The 18,004-nt window shown below is 40.5% G+C and overlaps 2 protein-coding genes across 3 annotated transcripts in view; one reads left to right on the forward strand and one right to left on the reverse strand.

Moving 5' to 3' along the window:
- The window catches only part of snap25b (synaptosome associated protein 25b), a 38,702-nt gene that overhangs the window by 7,324 nt on the left and 13,374 nt on the right, over positions 1–18,004 (reverse strand). Inside the window, exons 2-4 of the mRNA XM_023838765.2 lie at positions 10,473–10,607; positions 7,206–7,247; positions 2,622–2,670 (exon numbers count right to left, since the gene is read on the reverse strand). Of these exons, the coding sequence (XP_023694533.1) occupies positions 2,622–2,670; positions 7,206–7,247; positions 10,473–10,544 (163 nt within the window). The 5' untranslated portion in view covers positions 10,545–10,607. The remainder of the gene's footprint in view (positions 1–2,621; positions 2,671–7,205; positions 7,248–10,472; positions 10,608–18,004) is intronic.
- LOC111857673 (zinc finger BED domain-containing protein 4-like) lies at positions 12,178–15,009 on the forward strand. Of its 2 annotated transcripts, XM_023838763.2 has the most exons (3): positions 12,178–12,877; positions 13,325–13,544; positions 14,108–15,009. In XM_023838763.2, the coding sequence occupies exons 1-3, from the start codon at positions 12,217–12,219 to the stop codon at positions 14,613–14,615; spliced, it is 1,389 nt and encodes a 462-aa protein (XP_023694531.2). In that variant the 5' UTR covers positions 12,178–12,216; the 3' UTR covers positions 14,616–15,009. The 2 variants fall into 2 exon arrangements, with proteins under 2 accessions (XP_023694531.2, XP_023694530.2); XM_023838762.2 differs by having other exon boundaries at positions 12,178–13,544.

Genomic DNA, 18,004 nt, shown 5'->3' on the forward strand with positions numbered 1-18,004 from the left:
ATGTAAGGTAACACTTTACTTGACGAGGCACGAATAAATTAGTATTACATGCTTACTTAATTAGCCATGAAATAATCATGTGCTAGTTCTGTACTGACCCCATCTTCAGTCATCATCAATCAATCATGATGGTTCATTAATTTCATGCAGAAACTACATTAGCTCATGAGTTGTTCTTGAGTAGCAACTGAGTAATTACGTTATTTGTGCCCCCTCAAGTAAAGTGTTACCAAATTCAAAAATTCAGTGTTTTATTTGTTAAGGTTGTCCTTACTTTATGAATTCAATATAGATTCTCTTTGTATTTAGTCCAGTTTATAGTTCCAGTACATGTTTCATAATCTCTAAGTTGTTTCCTTATTAATAACAATTATGTAAAGATTACGCTGATACGATACTGATAGGTCAAGGGCTTTGAACTGGAGGTCTGCAGAACAGCAGTAGAAACATTTTAGAAAACTGAACTAAATGCATTGCTGATGTCGTCATGTGTTAGATTTAATGTGTTAGCTGCCAAGTAATCAGCACATTGTGCACCTCTGCTCTTTTATTTCTTTCAACAAAAAGGTCATAAATGTCTTTCTCAGCGTAGCCTCATTGTTCCACATCTAATACTGGCACCATCCTAGAAGCCTTTCCCCTCCATTTCAAGTAAAATTATTCCAGGAGGACTTCCTCCTGGCTCTTAGTCTATAATTATTTATAAAATCAGACATAAATGGTGTGTGTGTTTTCATTTGGTAGTCCCTGGCTTGAGGAAAACTTTAACAAAATCCCTATGCTAGATAAGAGCATTGGGAGAAGATATACTTTACATACTAAACAGCTACTCTAATGTCACACTGACAGGTTAATTAAGGTTCCTTCTCCTTTTGGAAGACAAAGCAATTTCAGGTAAGCATGTTTAGTTAACATTTTAATGTTCCTTTGTCTAAATTTCAAATGTTTTACATATTGACCTGAGTGGTAAAATTAAAATTTCAATTTCATTTATAAATGTCATAATAATTTCATATGTTTTTATACTTAAGGGACCACTGTAATGCTGAATAAATTCCAGGGTAGCTTCACTTAAATTCTAATGAATTCAAGATGATAGTGATCCTAGAATGCATTGTGCGGCACATGTAATCTCAGACTGTTAAAGGAAATTTCTGCAATTCAGTTGTTTCAATGAGCCAAATAAATTCTAGCCATAATAGCTATAATTGGCTTTATTGAAAAACAGGCAGTTAAAGTGGGCTGAGATATCAGGTACAGTATAAGCCATACAACGCACGTTTTGTGGGTAAAAACATCCATGTCATGACACGATGTCCAAAAAGCCTTTGGAATATTTTCGTGCAGTAAACATATTCCTGTGCTTTGTAATGGCAATGCTTTTCAGTATCTGTTATGGCAAAATGTGAGGCATCTGAATGTAAAATAACATACTGAGTTAGATGTCTCTCGTCTTTGGATTTCATGTCGATTAATGCATTATGAGTAATACGTATTATATCATATCACAGATCAGATCAGAACTCACCTTGAATAAAGTACTAGTATGAAAAAACACTAGCAGGGGTTATAAAAATATTGTAACTTATTATGGAAAGTTTTTGTAATTAACAGCCAGACGTTTTGCCCCATTAAGAAGGCTTGTTTTGGAACCCTGGTTTCAATTATATATTTTTGACATGTGACCTATAAAGTCACTTTTTTAAAAACAACGATACAGAATGAATGAGACGAGAAGAGTTGACTGTGGAATTACACACGATTATTTTTACATCAATACTTAAGCCATCTTAAGCAGGAAAACACGTTGCAGTAATAAAGAAAAGACAACCTTATTAATAACAATTAATAAGAAATTGGGGTTAAGAGGGCAAAGCTGTTGGCAAAACAAATGCACTATATGACAGAACAATAAAAACATTGGGTAATGCTTTACATTAACTGCACTTTCATAATGACTTTATAATGCATTCTTAGGACATTCAGTGCACCTTCATAATGCATTTATAAAATATACATAAACAGCATGTAAGTATACCTTAACATCCTAACATATAACAACTTTAATACAAATTAATAGCAAACATTATATAATAATAACAAGCATTATAATCATATAATAGTATAATGTTTCTTAATGTAAATTAAAGCTGTTAGGATGTTAAGGTATACTTACATGCTGCTTATGAATGTTTTATGAATGCATTATGAAGGTGCACTGAATGTTCTATGAATGCATGACTGAATGCATTACGAAGGTGCAGTTAATGTAAAGTGTTACCAAACATTCAATGTGATTAATAATCCTGCATGGAATAACTGCACACATAAGTCCACACTTTCCCAACAGATAATTGTCAAATTGTATAATCTATTTTACACATGTCTATTTAGCCTATAAACTGTGTATATAACATCAAAAATATTTAACACATAAAACTGCCTTATTATTAAGTGTGGTGAACATTGATATTACTAATAATTAACATTAAATGTCAAATATAATCTTAGATTTGTTAAATTATGCAACTGTAATGCCAAAGAATTTTTTAAAGCATGTTAAACATCAAACAAGACTTGAAAGGTTCTTTGAAGGTCTCATTTGAATAATCCAAACTTACCTCCTTGCTCATCCAGCATGACCAAAGTCTTGATACCAGCATCTTTGCTCTACTCCCAGACAATGGCAGTGACAAATTGCCCAAAGGATATAGGGAGAAAGAGTGCAAAAGGGATTGATGAAAACATGACATAGAAGACTATCTGCAATGGACTCATATCCCTGGAATCAACCTGAAAACACCTCCTCTCCCCCAAATGGCCCAGTCTTGGAAAAGTAGTTGGAAGATGTATGTAAGTATGTACGTATGCATGTATGCATGTATGCATGTATGTATGTATGTATGTATGTATGTATGTATGCATGTATGTATGCATGTATGTATGCATGCATGTATGTATGAATGTATGTATGTATGCATGCATGTATGTAAGTATGTATGGATGTATGTATGTATGGATGTATGTATGGATGGATGGATGGAGATTGAGAAGCAAACGGAGTCGGCCTGTAGAAAACTGGACTGTGGACTACACTTACACTTTACTTACATTTAGCCCAGACTACTATAAATCCATAAACTTCAGGGGGAGTTCAATCAAAACTAATCAGATTACTAGATCCTGATGGTGCATGGCTGAGCAGGTTAGGACGCTGTATCTGTGATTGGAAAGTCAGTAATTTCACCATTGGGCTGTAGATCAAGGCCCTTCACAACGACACTGCTTCTAGGAACGGTCTGAGCCTGCTTTCTCAAACATTGTATGCTGCTCTAGCTAAAAAGCAGAAGCTAAAATAAACAGATATAAACTGGGCCTAGACCATTGTATAATGGTAAGTTAGATAGATTATTGTGATGGGAGGACAGGATGGAAGTTCCATGTATGGAAAATCAAATCTTTTCCACATTATTCATTGACCCACCAAGGCCTCTGTTTAAAATCATATCCTGCATTATTTTATGTCATCACATATTCCATAATTGATTTAACTGGGCCAAAAGAAGATTGGACCAAATCAGCACAAGCGCTACAACATTAAGAACAGAAAATGGAAAAGCGCAACATAAATAAGTATGATAATGACAATAACTAAATCAAACCAATTTCAAAAAGCTCCTAATTGGTTTTCTGGTCGGAATTTGATCTAATGAAATGAGATTAACTGCAGACTGAGTTCTTATGATGTCCTTGGCAAATGAATAGTAGAGTACAATCTGTCTGGACTGGAGTTCATCTCTGTTCTATCTTTTGGGTTTTTGAAAACAAGATGTTTTTCTGGAACAAATGCAACAAGCAAAAAAAACAAAAAACTACAGTGATGTCTTAAAACCTAATTACCGATGTGCACACAGCTTAGTGCGCTGATACCATTATAAATACCACAGCTTCACTGCAATATAAATAACCTTTCTCCATTTTTCTGTACATGGCACCTCCCACCCAATACACATAACATGAAGTCAGTGGTTTATAATAAAATCTGACTTTTGACGTAACCTGATAAGATCTCAAGCTGTGGGGGCTGAACATTATGCAAAAAAAAAAAAAATCAGATGTATATCGTTCATCAACTACACATTTGCTATGAGCTCATGGCTTACTTTTCTGTCACCCCAAACACTGGGAATGACTGCTACGTTACATCGTTATGGAGAATTCAGAGGCCACGCAGCTCAATTTTCCTGGTGGTTTGATAGTGACAACTAGCAGCAGTCGACGCCTCGGACTCTCGCAGTGCCTGCCGACACCGCAGTAATAAGACCTGCAGTAAATTGTGCTGGGAGACATGAAATGCCATGCTGTCACTTAAAGGCAAGTGCGTAACAGGCTGCTTATATCATAAGCAGTGTGACATGAGGTCTGTCCCTGCATCGTGGCAATAACTCGTGTGTCTGACATCAAAGGAAGACATCATCAACTTCACATTTACCAGTCCCTGGCTGGGAGATGGGGAATTTTGCTTAAACAATGTCACTGTGCACCAGTGGACACAAGGGAAGCTGCGATTTAAGAAGATCAGGTGTAGCTTTGTCTCTGACCTCTCCCAGAATCCACTTCTTCTCCCTACATTCTGTCACTGAACTTTGACATTCTTAATAAAAAAGCCACGCTAATTCCCAGGGGGGGACGGTAATCAAGCACACTTGCTTGAATATTGTACCTGAGTGCATTTTATCTGTAATTTACTTGAGAATCAGTTTTTTTTTTGGAAACTTATGACTTCTACTCCACTACATTTCAAAGACAAATGTTGTACTTTTGACTCCGCTACATTTCTATGATGGCTCTCGTTACTGATTGCTTTGAAGCATAGCTTTAAATTCAGGGGACAAATTTCCTTTTCTAAAATGTGATAGGTCTTATTGTGTTTGTCACAGGAGAAAAAAACAATCACAGTAAACTATTTCAACACTCAGTCAACTTGCATTTGGGCGTTTATAAACCTAGAGGTGTGCAACTGGAATTTAAGTTGGTTTTATTTATTTATTTTCTGGGGAAGTTGCATGTATAGTAATTCCACTGTCTACCCGATGCACACATGCACATGAATGCACACACACGTGAGCACAAACACATACACACACACACAGGTTTGTAATTAGTAATATTTCACCAGGAGTATCTATAGTTTGACTCAAGTAATAGAGTTATGTACTTTGTCCACTTCTGTTAATGCCTTTCTTTTTTCCATAATACCCTGGGCTTGGTGAACCAGCACACCAGAGTCCTGTATTATTCACATCAGAACTTACTCTGAACATCAAATCTCATTAATTATTCTACAGATTAACCAATTATTACACTATTTTCATACAGCCTGTCTTTAAGTCACTAATAAAACGATGACACCTACTCAATGGAGGTTAACTGGAAACAAAATCTTTAGCTGTGAGTACAGCTAGGAAATACGGCAGCTGCACAGTCACCATAAAGACATCATACCACTCAAGGTTCCATCTTTACTATCCAGGTCGCTGACAGTATGACAGTAGGATCCCTGGTCAGAGCTTTTATTGATATCATTGAGCAGAATGACAGAGCTGCCTCTTCTCCTGACCATCCATCTCCATGAAGAGACTTTTGTTACCTTATAAGACAGAGAGGGAAAGTGAATACTGTAAAAAATATGTCAGCTATATGACCCAAGCTATGTGACCCAAGTGCTAAATTGACCAACGACAGTCTTTACTTAACCATAAGTATGAATGCCACTTAACTGCTCTTAAAAGTACTGAATGATCTATTTAAGTATTATATATTAATTGGACAATGTCTTCAACAGTATTTAGTAATTAGCTCTACTTTACATCACTTTATGAAAACATAATTAATACTGTCACTCCTCATTATCTGGTCTTTTGAATCATATCTGGTGTTCTGAACAATGGCACAGATATTGAACTTATTCTTCTGGACATTGTAATTTACTGGACTATGTGATATGAGCAAGCATTGACGCCAGAATCAATATGACCTTCAATGGTTGCGGATCTCCTCTAGTTCCCAGAATTTGCCTCTCAGGTTTCTCCGTCAGTGTGGCAATATCCGATTTACCAGTAAATCCCCGACATCTGATGCAAGATCCTCGCCAATCAATGCTTTCTTTTCTTCGGTGTTCTTCCATAGTATTGTGCAAGTTGAACTTGTGCAAGTATCTCAAATAAGGTTAGTGCTTATTGCTAATAAACGTGTAACATGTAACACAATATTTTCTACTGATTATCCCCACCATAATTATTTCTATTAGAATCTGTACTAAATGAGCTCTGCATCAAGCGTGATCAGGAAGTGTGTTTCAGGCCCTGCTCCCTGGAGACAATCCACTACCGACAGAGGCTCCAGTCCAGATTCGTGTTCTCCCTGAAGGAACTCAGAAACCCACAGCACACAAGCAGCTAGCCAGGCCGGCTCCATCTGTGATCAGCGGATCAACACAAACAGACACGACCCTCCGGGCAACTGAGCCCTCTTGTGAAAGCTCTGAATTTCGCTCTGCTCAGTACCAGAGAAGCTGTCAGAAAAGAGAACACAGAACTTTCCACGTCTCTGCCAAAATGACCAAAAGTCACAGAAATTGTTTCTCTGTGTCAAGCTGATAATTCCCAGCCTCTTACGGTAAATGAGTCATGCGAACCCCTTATCTGGCTGTCAAAGTATTCAAAGTTTCCATTAGATTTCTGCACAAATAATGAACTCCTCTGAATGCAGTTATTGGCCACTTCTCAATGAAAAATATCATCTGATACTATGTTCCGTTGTTGCTCCTTAATAATAAGATGCCTCAATGTAAGTTTGCTTGTTGAATACCAATTGTTGCCCCAATCTAGTAAAAACAGAAATATATACTGTATATATCCATCCATCCATCCATCCATCCTTTTTTTCTGAAGCAAGGTCTTTGTGTGCCTGGAACCTATTCTAGAAAGCAAAGGATAAAACACAGGGTCCACCACTCTGGATGGGATGCGAGTCCATCGCAATACTTCGTTCATTTCAAAAGGATTTAAACATCTGCTCATTTATGACCACCTACTTGAAGAGAATCTAATGAATTTTGACCACAAATCGTGTAATAATGGGGTAAATATAATATTGTGTGGAGATGGTGACAAAAATAGGTTTGGGTGACTTCATTTTTGTACCTCTTCCACTAGCTGCAGCATGCGACGGGTGCTCTCCAGTGACTGGAAAGAGAAGAAGAAGAACATTAGATTTCCATTCCAGAACTGGTAGCTAAAGCAATTGCCATAAACCAGTCATGTTGTTATCTGATAAGTGACCACGAAATACTTCCTCATTCCTAAATTCCAATGAAAACTAATCATTTGTATTAAAATAAATGTTACAAATATATGCATTTAAAAATTTTTTAATCTTTATAAAGTTTAATTACCAAGAATAATACATGCCAAAGAATGATTTCATTCTTTTTTTCCTCTTGCTGCTCAATAAAACGTAATTCATGCTTATAATGAAATTATATATTCAATGTTTATGATGAGTAGCAAGAGTAAAAAAGTAATATCAACATTTATGTAAATCACACGATTGTACAAAATATAACCTTATGAACTGCTTTCTATTATTTAAATTCTAACCATTTTGTCTACATAAAACTATGTCTGCTCTGTTACTGAAATGGGCTTTTACTAATAATATGCATATACATGCAAGTGTGCATGCAGTTAGCTGGCTATAAATGTTCAATGCATGAATTGTGCTATTTGTTGACGCATTTCTGTAGTTTGAGCAGGTTGCATGTTACCATGGAAGTATGTAGGTGTGTCACCTCTATTTCCAATATTCTAGTGGCTGCTCAGGGACACCTCTACCAGATCACCACCACCCCGCTCGACCCCCAGCCGCCCCCGCCCCTGCTTTGCCGCTCTTATTTCTGCACTCTGCTGTGTAGCATTACCTGCTAATTAATTTTTTATAAGTCCATTCGCACAAAGTATATTATATGATTTTGTGGAATGAGATCTTCCATGCATGTTTAAAACGACAACCACAGAACACTGTGGCTCAGGGAGAAAGTCGACAGGACGCGGCATATCAGCGATCAGGGATTGAGCAGATAATGCCGTGTGGTTATACAAACACAGAGTTAACACAACATCTGCTGAGGCAAACAAGGAACCAGTGTGGTAACAAAAGATTCCACATCTACTGCTAGCATCTATCTAATGAGGGATCAGATTCTGGGGTTCTTCTTAAATCTTTACTTGAATACCATTTTAAAATGGGTATGTGAAAGACCAGTTTATAGTATATAACTTATGTTCTTATGTTCTTATGTTCTTAACTTTTGCAGCAGTTTGTATGTTTTATCCTGATTTGGACACTTGGGTTAAAAAATATGATGGCTAAATACACTCCAAAGAGTCCTTTTCTGACAGACAGGCAAGTGTTAAACTGTAGAACTGGCTGCAGAAAGACAAGAGGCTGGAAGCTAATTGCACAAAGACCCCAGAGAATAGCTTAGAACGTCTATTTGATGCTGCAACACTCTCAGTTTTGGGCCGTCAGCACATCTGAAGGTGCAAGATCTCCCGAACAAATCCTCCTTGGGAACCATTTAGTAATAATTAAAGACACGGTGCAGCAGGCAAGTTGGGCTTAGATCAGCCTTGGTCTGACTTGTCTCACCTCATTTGGACACGAAAGGTGTGAAAGTCTCATTTTTCAAGATGGATGCATTAGGATGGTACAAATGAGCCCGGCTCAGAGGGGTGATTCATCAAGTCCCTCCCCAGGCCCACCCAAAACCCTGGGCCATGAGGCCTAGTCTCAGCAGCAGCCAGAAGGGCAATGCCCTGCTGTCCCCTCCGATGAGACTGTGACTCAGGCACAGACCAGCCATTACTGGCAGCGACTGCAGACGCAACACCAACATCGCCCCCTTAACAAGACGACGGAGATGAGAAGCTGGAAATCACTTAATCTGCTTCGGCAATGAGCCACTGGTTTTGCCTCACGCAGTGTCCCATGTACGAGTGTCCTGCAGTCTTGCGTGTTGCTGCTGCTTGTGACGCAAATGGAGACCTGCGGTGCTGGGCTGTCCTGAATGCGACGCCAGTCGAACTGTTACATGCAATTTGCCACGTACGAGTAATGAGGTATGTGTAAAGCTCCACAGTTAGCAAGATCTTCAGGGACTACAAGGAATGCGGTTCCATCCCCACCATGACAGGGACCTGTGCAGGCCTTTATGAAACTATCCATCAAGCATACTAGGATAAGTACTTTTGATGTCCGGATAAACATCGGACAAAAATTTCATGGACCGGTAAACTGGCAGACGGATTGTCGATTTCATAAGTTTTATACCGATTTCATAAGTTTCATAACATTTTTTTCAAATGCAAACAGAACATGTGAAAATGAAGACTCTTTAAAAACTGAAGCTCTCGGTGAGCGATGAAGCTGCCTGTCCCGCTTTGATGTAACGTGCAAAAGGCAGGGGCTCTCGGTGAGCGACGAAGCTCCCTGTCCCGCTTTGATGTAACGTGCAAAGGCAGGGGCTCTCGGTGAGCGATGAAGCTCCCTGTCCCGCTTTGATGTAACGTGCAAAGGCAGGGGCTCTCGGTGAGCGATGAAGCTCCCTGTCCCGCTTTGATGTAACGTGCAAAGGCAGGGGCTCTCGGTGAGCGATGAAGCTCCCTGTCCCGCTTTGATGTAACGTGCAAAGGCAGGGGCTCTCGGTGAGCGATGAAGCTCCCTGTCCCGCTTTGATGTAACGTGCAAAGGCAGGGGCTCTCGGTGAGCGATGAAGCTCCCTGTCCCGCTTTGATGTAACGTGCAAAGGCAGGGGCTCTCGGTGAGCGATGAAGCTCCCTGTCCGGCTTTGATGTAACGTGCAAAGGCAGGGGCTCTCGGTGAGCGATGAAGCTCCCTGTCCCGCTTTGATGTAACGTGCAAAGGCAGGGGCTCTCGGTGAGCGATGAAGCTTCCTGTCCCGCTTTGATGTAACGTGCAAAGGCAGGGGCTCTCGGTGAGCGATGAAGCTCCCTGTCCCGCTTTGATGTAACGTGCAAAGGCAGGGGCTCTCGGTGAGCGATGAAGCTCCCTGTCCCGCTTTGATGTAACGTGCAAAGGCAGGGGCTCTCGGTGAGCGATGAAGCTCCCTGTCCCGCTTTGATGTAACGTGCAAAGGCAGGGGCTCTCGGTGAGCGATGAAGCTCCCTGTCCCGCTTTGATGTAACGTGCAAAGGCAGGGGCTCTCGGTGAGCGATGAAGCTCCCTGTCCCGCTTTGATGTAACGTGCAAAGGCAGGGGCTCTCGGTGAGCGATGAAGCTCCCTGTCCCGCTTTGATGTAACGTGCAAAGGCAGGGGCTCTCGGTGAGCGATGAAGCTCCCTGTCCCGCTTTGATGTAACGTGCAAACGCAGGGGCTCGGCGGCACTCACCTCATCGGCCAGCTGGTCTGCCCGCTGCTGCATGTCTGCCAGCTCGTTGCGCATGTCCGCGTCGTCTGCCATGATCCACGGATATGTGGACGGGTGCCCGTCTCCGACTGGGAAATGCCGGTCCTACCGGATGGACTGGAAAATGAGGAGAAACCAACTTTAAAATAACTGGAAAAAGAACGACATCACCGTTGTTATGGCAACCATGCCTGGGAGCCTATATGAATGTGGCAGTTTTAAATAACAGTGATATGTGTGGTGCGAAGGCATTTTGGCGAGAGTCTCTGCAAATACATTAGGTAACAATGAAGTCTTCTTATGACGTGTGATGTCATGCAGTGACGTACACAGACTTATCGAGCGACAGGTGCTCAAACCGGAGGGGGTGGGGGGGGGGGCGTGGCCAACCCATAAGTTTTCATAATCGGGGAGGGGGTGCCCTTGGGAGATTTTGGTGACTGTTGATAAAAGCCAAAAAGGGCACTTGTAACACTATAGTACAATACTGTTTATGTTGTGACATATATCTGGTAACTGTATTTTTCTACTGAAAATGAGGCGGAAATTCATTCATAGGCGATCAAATAGAGATTAAAGAATGAACAAGAACTCTCCGTTGCGACTATCTTTTTGATCATGGACTGCATTTGATATTGTGAATCATGAAAACTTGACAGGTACAGCAGTGCCCATGTAAGAACATTGGAGAAAGCTAATTACCACTTGGAGATCAAGGCTGTTGGCAGGGAGTGAAACGTTAGAAGGTGCAGAGCAGTGGGGCACTAGGACAGTACAATTATCATGAGAATATCCTGGATTAAGACCTTTAAATCCTGCTCTAGGCCTGCATTGCTGGCCAGGCAAAAAAAGAAGCATGATTTTAGGACCCAAACGCAGAATCACTTCTCCTTGATATTATTACCCATCAATAATTTCAGCTGAATGGTTTGTATCTCAAGCAGACTGATGACCGTCTGATGCAATGTAGCCCTCTACCTCCTACATCACCACTGTCTCTCACATGACATACAACACAAAATATCTTACAACCTATCTTGCAGATAATATTTCCAATGTGAATAAGAGAAGATACAAACAGAGGGGAATGGCTGCGGGATAAGATGGAAGGAGCTGTGTGGCTCAACTGCTTAGGACCCTGTGCCTGTGATTGGACGGTTGCCAGGGCTGGCACACTGATTCTGCTGTTGGACCCTTGAGGAAGGCCCTTAACCCCCATCTTCTGGGGTATTGCATGGTGGTAGTGCTGTGAATCCTAGAAGCCCAAGCTTGATCTCACCTCCATGTGTGTCATGGAGAACAAGATGGCATAGGCAAAAAAAGAAGAGAGAGAGAGAGTTGAGGTCAATACTAGAGGTGCACCGACCCTATATTCGGGATCGGTATCGGCATCGACCCATATCTAATTAGACGGATCGGGTATCGGACATGTGACCGGGTATCGGCCATGTGACCGATCCACGTCCGATACTTATCGAGCTTTCGGCGGTCTGGAGAAAAGATAGCTCCTATTTCTTGTTAAATCGATTTGTACAATCAATCGTACGACAGCTCTTTCCCATTAGATGTTTTTTTTTGCGCATTCAACCTGAACACTAACGCTGCTGCTCGGTTTTTCTGCCACTCAGTGGATGTGAGCGCGGTGACTTCCGCCTGCTGTGACGTCAGAACATCAGGGTGACAATAGCAAAAGCGACTTGCATGCTTGCAAAGCGAACTAACAAGCATGTCTGCAATCTGGAAGTATTTTACGCTTGAAACAACAACTAGTAGCACCGCGATTTGCAATCTTTGTAAAATCAAAGTTTCAAGAGGCGGAAGTAGCGTCGCGGTGTACAACACAACGAATTTAATCAAGCACCTTAAAAATCATCACACGGAGGAACATGAGGAGTTCAGACAAGCCAAACAGAAAAAAGACGAAGAGTCGAAAAAACAACTGACTCTGCCCGAAGCCTATAGTCGTCACGAAAAACTTCCAAACAATAGCCCGAAAGCGGCGAAAATAACAGAAAAGGTACTAGAATTCATTGTTTTGGATGATCAGCCACTGTCTGTCGTAGACAATGTGGGATTTCGTCGCCTGATGGAGTATCTAGAACCAAGGTACAGTTTACCATCTCAGAAATACATTTCGGAGACAGCATTGCCTGAACAGTACTCTAGAGTGATGACGCTCATTGAGGAACAAGTAAAAGATGCGCAGTCGATGAGCTTCACTGCAGATATTTGGAGCTCGGCTGTGTGCCCCATGTCTCTCTTAAGTGTAACTGTGCACTGGGTGAACCCGCAAAGCTACGACTTTCAGAATGTGGTGCTACAAGTTAAAGGACTTTGTGGATCACAAACTAGCACTTCAATTTCAACTGTCATCAGAGAAATGCTGGGTAAGTGGAATATCTCTCTAAAGAAAGTGCACACAATTGTGCGAGACAACGCAAGCAATATGAAAAAAGCAATGGATGACTTGGGAATCGCTAGCTTGGGCTGCTTTGCGCAATCTCTGCAGTTTGTGATACACGAGGGGCTGCTATCGCAGCGAAGTGTAAGTGACGCTGTTGCCAGTGCGAGAAAAATTGTGGGGCATTTTAAGCATTCGCCACTTGCGTGTACTCTCTTGGAAGATATTCAAACTGAACTGCAAATGACTCAGAAACGCTTAAAACAAGATGTGCAAACGAGGTGGAACAGTACGCACCAGATGATTGCGAGCCTCCTTGAGCAGAAGAGAGCCCTTTGTGCTTATGCTGCTGACCACAATCTGCCGGTAAAACTTACAGCCAACCAGTGGGCATTACTGGAGAAAACTATGAATATACTTGCCCTGTTTGCAGAGCTGACCAGAAACATAAGCTCATCCACCTCCACCACAGCTGACGTTATTCCAGCTATCAGTGTTCTGGAGCGTCTGCTGTCTCGGCAGGACGATTCTGACACCGGGATCAAAAGCATGAAAACTACGCTGCTACAAGCTGTCAACAGACGATTCGGCGAAGTCCAAGATGAACCGCTTTACTCGATTGCCACTTTACTCGATCCACGATACAAAGACAGGTAGGATTAAAGCTTAAAGCGTGCATTTAAATTTTATATAGAAATTGTAAATTTGTAGTAGTCGGATAATTATGGTCAACACATAAATCCAACAAAAATACATATTAAAATTAAGGTAGGGTGTGCGATTCTTTTTTCTTATTATCTCTGTACACTTTTTGTCAAATTTCTCCTCACAGTCCATTTGTTGTACCTTTTGTCTGTGCACTATAAAAAAACGGTGTTAAACTTTCCATGGGAAGTGGAGTTGCAAAGGGGCAGATAATTTCCTGAAACTTTACAGAAACTATACCTGGGAAGTTAAGCTGGAGGATTTTGGAAATATTGAAGTCTGTGGAACTCCATGCTAGCCGTCAGATACGGGCAAAGACAGCTAGTGCAAATGACAAGGAGGAGTGGCTTAAGATGGATGCCATAAAAACAAATATTAATTTGTCTCCATCCCAGTTAAATACTGTGTGTGATGGCAGGGAGTGTAACAAGGTGGAATTTAAATAAGCCTTTGCTCATACGAATATAATTTTAATAGCTTGTGCTGTCCTCTGGCTGTCTCTATTTTTTAGATACTTCACAAGAAAAGACACGGCCAAGTCTGCAAAGGATGCTCTGGCACGAGAGGTTGAGAAGATGGAGGAAATTCTGCAGAGGACATCAACCATAGTAGGTGAGCCTGCAGCTAAGCTTCTTTGCCTGGAAGCAGCCAGGCCAAGCACAAGTACAAGCCAGTGCAGCTTAAGCAGTTTGTTTGAAGAAATTTTGGAGGAGCATGAAGATCCCACAGCAGGAAGAAGCATCACAAGCACTTCTAGTCAGATACAGACGTATTTGGCAGAGCAAACTATTCCCCGGTCTGACAGCCCTTTCCAGTATTGGAGAATCAACCAGCATCGGTTTCCTGCCCTCGCTGCAACTGCTGTCAAATTTCTCTGTGCCCCTTCTACCAGTGTTGAAAGTGAACGATTGTTTAGCACAGTGTCCAATGTTATAGGTGAAAGGAGTCGTCGACTAACTGCAGACAAAGCAGAAATGCTGTTCTTCCTAAAGAAAAACTTACCCTTGGTGCTTAAGTGAACTTGAGACTTGAGCGAGAAAGCGATCATTACTGTCATTTCTGATCGTCTACTTGTTAGCCATTTATATCTACTTTGTTGCTGCTGCTGCTACAATGTTCTTACTTGAATTGTTCATTATTCCAAAATGTTTTATGAAAATGCCATCGCACTATATTAGCACTACTTATAATATCTTGGATTATTTATTTGAAATATTTAACTTGCACAATTTTTTAAATGACAGAATGGGAGTGCAGTTTATTTATTTACTTTGGGTGTGTTTGTGTGTGTGTGTGTGTGTGTTTAACCAAGTATGTAATGTATTTGGATTTTATTTGCAATCTCTGTTAAATGGCTATTTTCCACAACATTTGCTGCAGATGTTTCTAGTAGCCTAATTAAAGGTTTTTTTGACATGCATTTCTTAATTTGTATTTACTAGTCTTTAAAAAAAAAAAAAGAGCGATGTATCGGATCGGTACTCATATCGGTACTCATATCGGTACCCTCTGTTCTGGTATTGGGATCGTATCGACACTGAAAAGGTGGGATCAGTGCACCTCTAGTCAAAACAACCCTGAAGAAAATGTACCTCTTACCTAAATATTCAAATGTGTAATTTGCCAGTTTTCTTATACATGATGAGACACACGTTTCTCTAAAATATAACATAATTAACTTGCCGCGTTGTGCCATTTCGTAAACACCATCCATTCAAGGCAGTAAAAACATTAGTCTTTTGCAACGTCATTGCTGTATTTTTCCACAAACTTACAAAAGCACCATCTGCTTTAAATAAGGCATCCTTTTTAACAGGGAAAGAACAATCACATCCAAATGCACCTCTGTCTTCTATCCCCAACCCATATCGCTTCCCCAATTAGTCATACCTTTTTTAGTGAAACGACATAAATGGTACCGAAGGGAAACATTCCTCCAAAACCAAATTAGCTTGAAATCTCCATGTGCTTCACACGTCTAGAAGAGCTGGGGAAGCACTGAAGCAAATCTTCAGTTAGTATCCCATGAATGTTGGATAGCAGTAGCTTATGTCATTTTGGTTGCTTTCTTATTTTAGTTGAAGCTTAGACCTTTCAGTGGTGGGTCACTGTAGGCATGTAACACATATCTCATGTTAGAGATTTAGTGGGGTCAGTATGGGTTAGCAGTATGCTTGAGAGATTGAAGATTTAGTGTTTCACGGTGAGTATGAAAAATAACTACCATGTGAGATATTACTGCAAGATACTTAAATAAGCATATAAGAACTGAGTTACAGAAAATGTCACAAAGAAAGTCTAATATCAGGAAAACAACTGTATGGTGCCAGGAATTTGGCAAGCAATTTATCCTCAGGCGCTGTCTGATGCATACACAGTGTCTGCTGCTGGCTCCACAAAAATATTCAATATTCAAATTTCAATAACAAAATTAGCTCAGATCTTAAAGATGCACTATCTGCTCAAAAAGCTCAGCATGGAAAAAGTGGCACAAATGAGTTAAAACTGGTAACAAAACTTACAAAAAATAAAACAATACCTTCACTTCCAGAATTCCAAACATAATGTGAAAGTCAGAAGGTATCCACATGGTGATGGGGGGGGGGACGACAAAAAGAATGTCAATTTTTGGGTTTCAATGGTATTTTATTCTGAGTTTGGTGCAGAGGTTTTGGACCCTAGGAGTTGCTAGGTCATCAGATTTTTGTTGCGTTGTTTCATGCATGAAGAAGCATTTGGATCTACTGCCTTGTCCTGCTTTTTATACATAAGGCTGACACAAGGGAATAAAATAACAAGCAGTTATTCTCTCTAATTCTACAAAGTCCTCTAAACACAAAATTACAAATCCTCAACTAGAGATTACATTATCTGCACAAGACAGCAAGATGTGTCCGGCTTCAGTCTTGTTCAGATTCTCCATCAATAAGGGATGGAGAAACCGTGAGTATATATGGCCTTTGTGTATTTTTTCATTTGTTTTGCCACTCGATCGGCTCACTGTACCATCCCGTAAATCACCGCTCTTTAAGGACAGGATTTATCTTTTTAGCAGGATTCCTTAATCCACATCTAGGGAGGAAACGGGATAACAACCCAAACGTGTCAGTCGAAACTTGGCTGAGAGCTGTAATCCATATCTGAAAGGAGTCTGCAGAGAAATGACTAGCTTGTTAGTGCCCAGAATTAAGCGTCACTATAGACAGGCCTGCAATTCTCAACCCAATTTACACAAAAAGTGCAGTAAAACTAAGAGCTTCATTTGTAAGTGTTTTAGCAGTGAACCGTATTTGTGACACCAAAACTAATCACAATCTAGAGAAAATTATTTTCTGGGCCCTTGTTCATTTTTAATGCACGACATTCAAACAACTGACCAGTGGTCAAGTATCTAGCAACCCTCCCCCCCACCTCGATTGATTTTTGCCTCCATAGTCTCTGTATATGACATTTACTTCCTTCCAGAGTGAAAACTTACTCAGGATCATATTCTCACAAATCAGGTTAGACCCATAAGAGACATGTATGCACATTATATTCTGGAAGTTTTCATTTGGTTACAGCCAAATTCTGTATACGCTGTTTACTGAAAACACTACCATTCATTTTAAAATGTGCTAGAGCATTAATAACCTCAAAGACAGAAAAATTCAACGTGCACCATTTTAATACTAATTGCTGAATTGCTACTTTTTTATGCAAATTGTCCATAATTTCTGTGCCTTAAGGCAAAATGCGCTAAAGCATAATTCTTAACAGCAGGCTAAGGACAACTTGAGCAGACCCTTGACAGATCTGTTTGCAAATCCAGTTCTTTACCCCATGGATAAGCACACTTGATGGATGTGGACTGAAAATTTTCAGGATGTCGCACTGGCAATTGAGAAACAATTAGTGCAAACTGGAATATTAATACGATGTCTCACTTGAAGGTAATTATTGTTGTTATGCTGGTGTACATGCCATTTATATATATTTGTTCAGTATAAATACTTGGTACTATATATATCTGGTAAAAAAATCAGGTTACAGTTTTAGGCATAAAGTATCTTGAGACTTAAATATCTACAGAGGTATAGATACATGCATTTCAATGCTGAAGGAGAGGGTCTTAATGTAATGATTTATATAAAATAAGATCATTTTTATGTTGTCTATACTGGGCACATATACTGAGCTATTTGCTGCTGATTGTGACCTGTGAGCTGTCAGTAGTATATACAAACCCCATGACATCACAGGGCTGAACCATTACAGTAGTATATACAAACCCCATGACATCACAGGGCTGAACCATTACAGTAGTATATACAAACCCCATGACATCACAGGGCTGAACCATTACAGTAGTATATACAAACCCCATGACATCACAGGGCTGAACCATTAGTTGACCATACAAGGAATC

The sequence above is a fragment of the Paramormyrops kingsleyae genome, chromosome 14 (genome assembly GCF_048594095.1).
Source record: "Paramormyrops kingsleyae isolate MSU_618 chromosome 14, PKINGS_0.4, whole genome shotgun sequence".
NCBI lineage: Eukaryota > Metazoa > Chordata > Actinopteri > Osteoglossiformes > Mormyridae > Paramormyrops > Paramormyrops kingsleyae.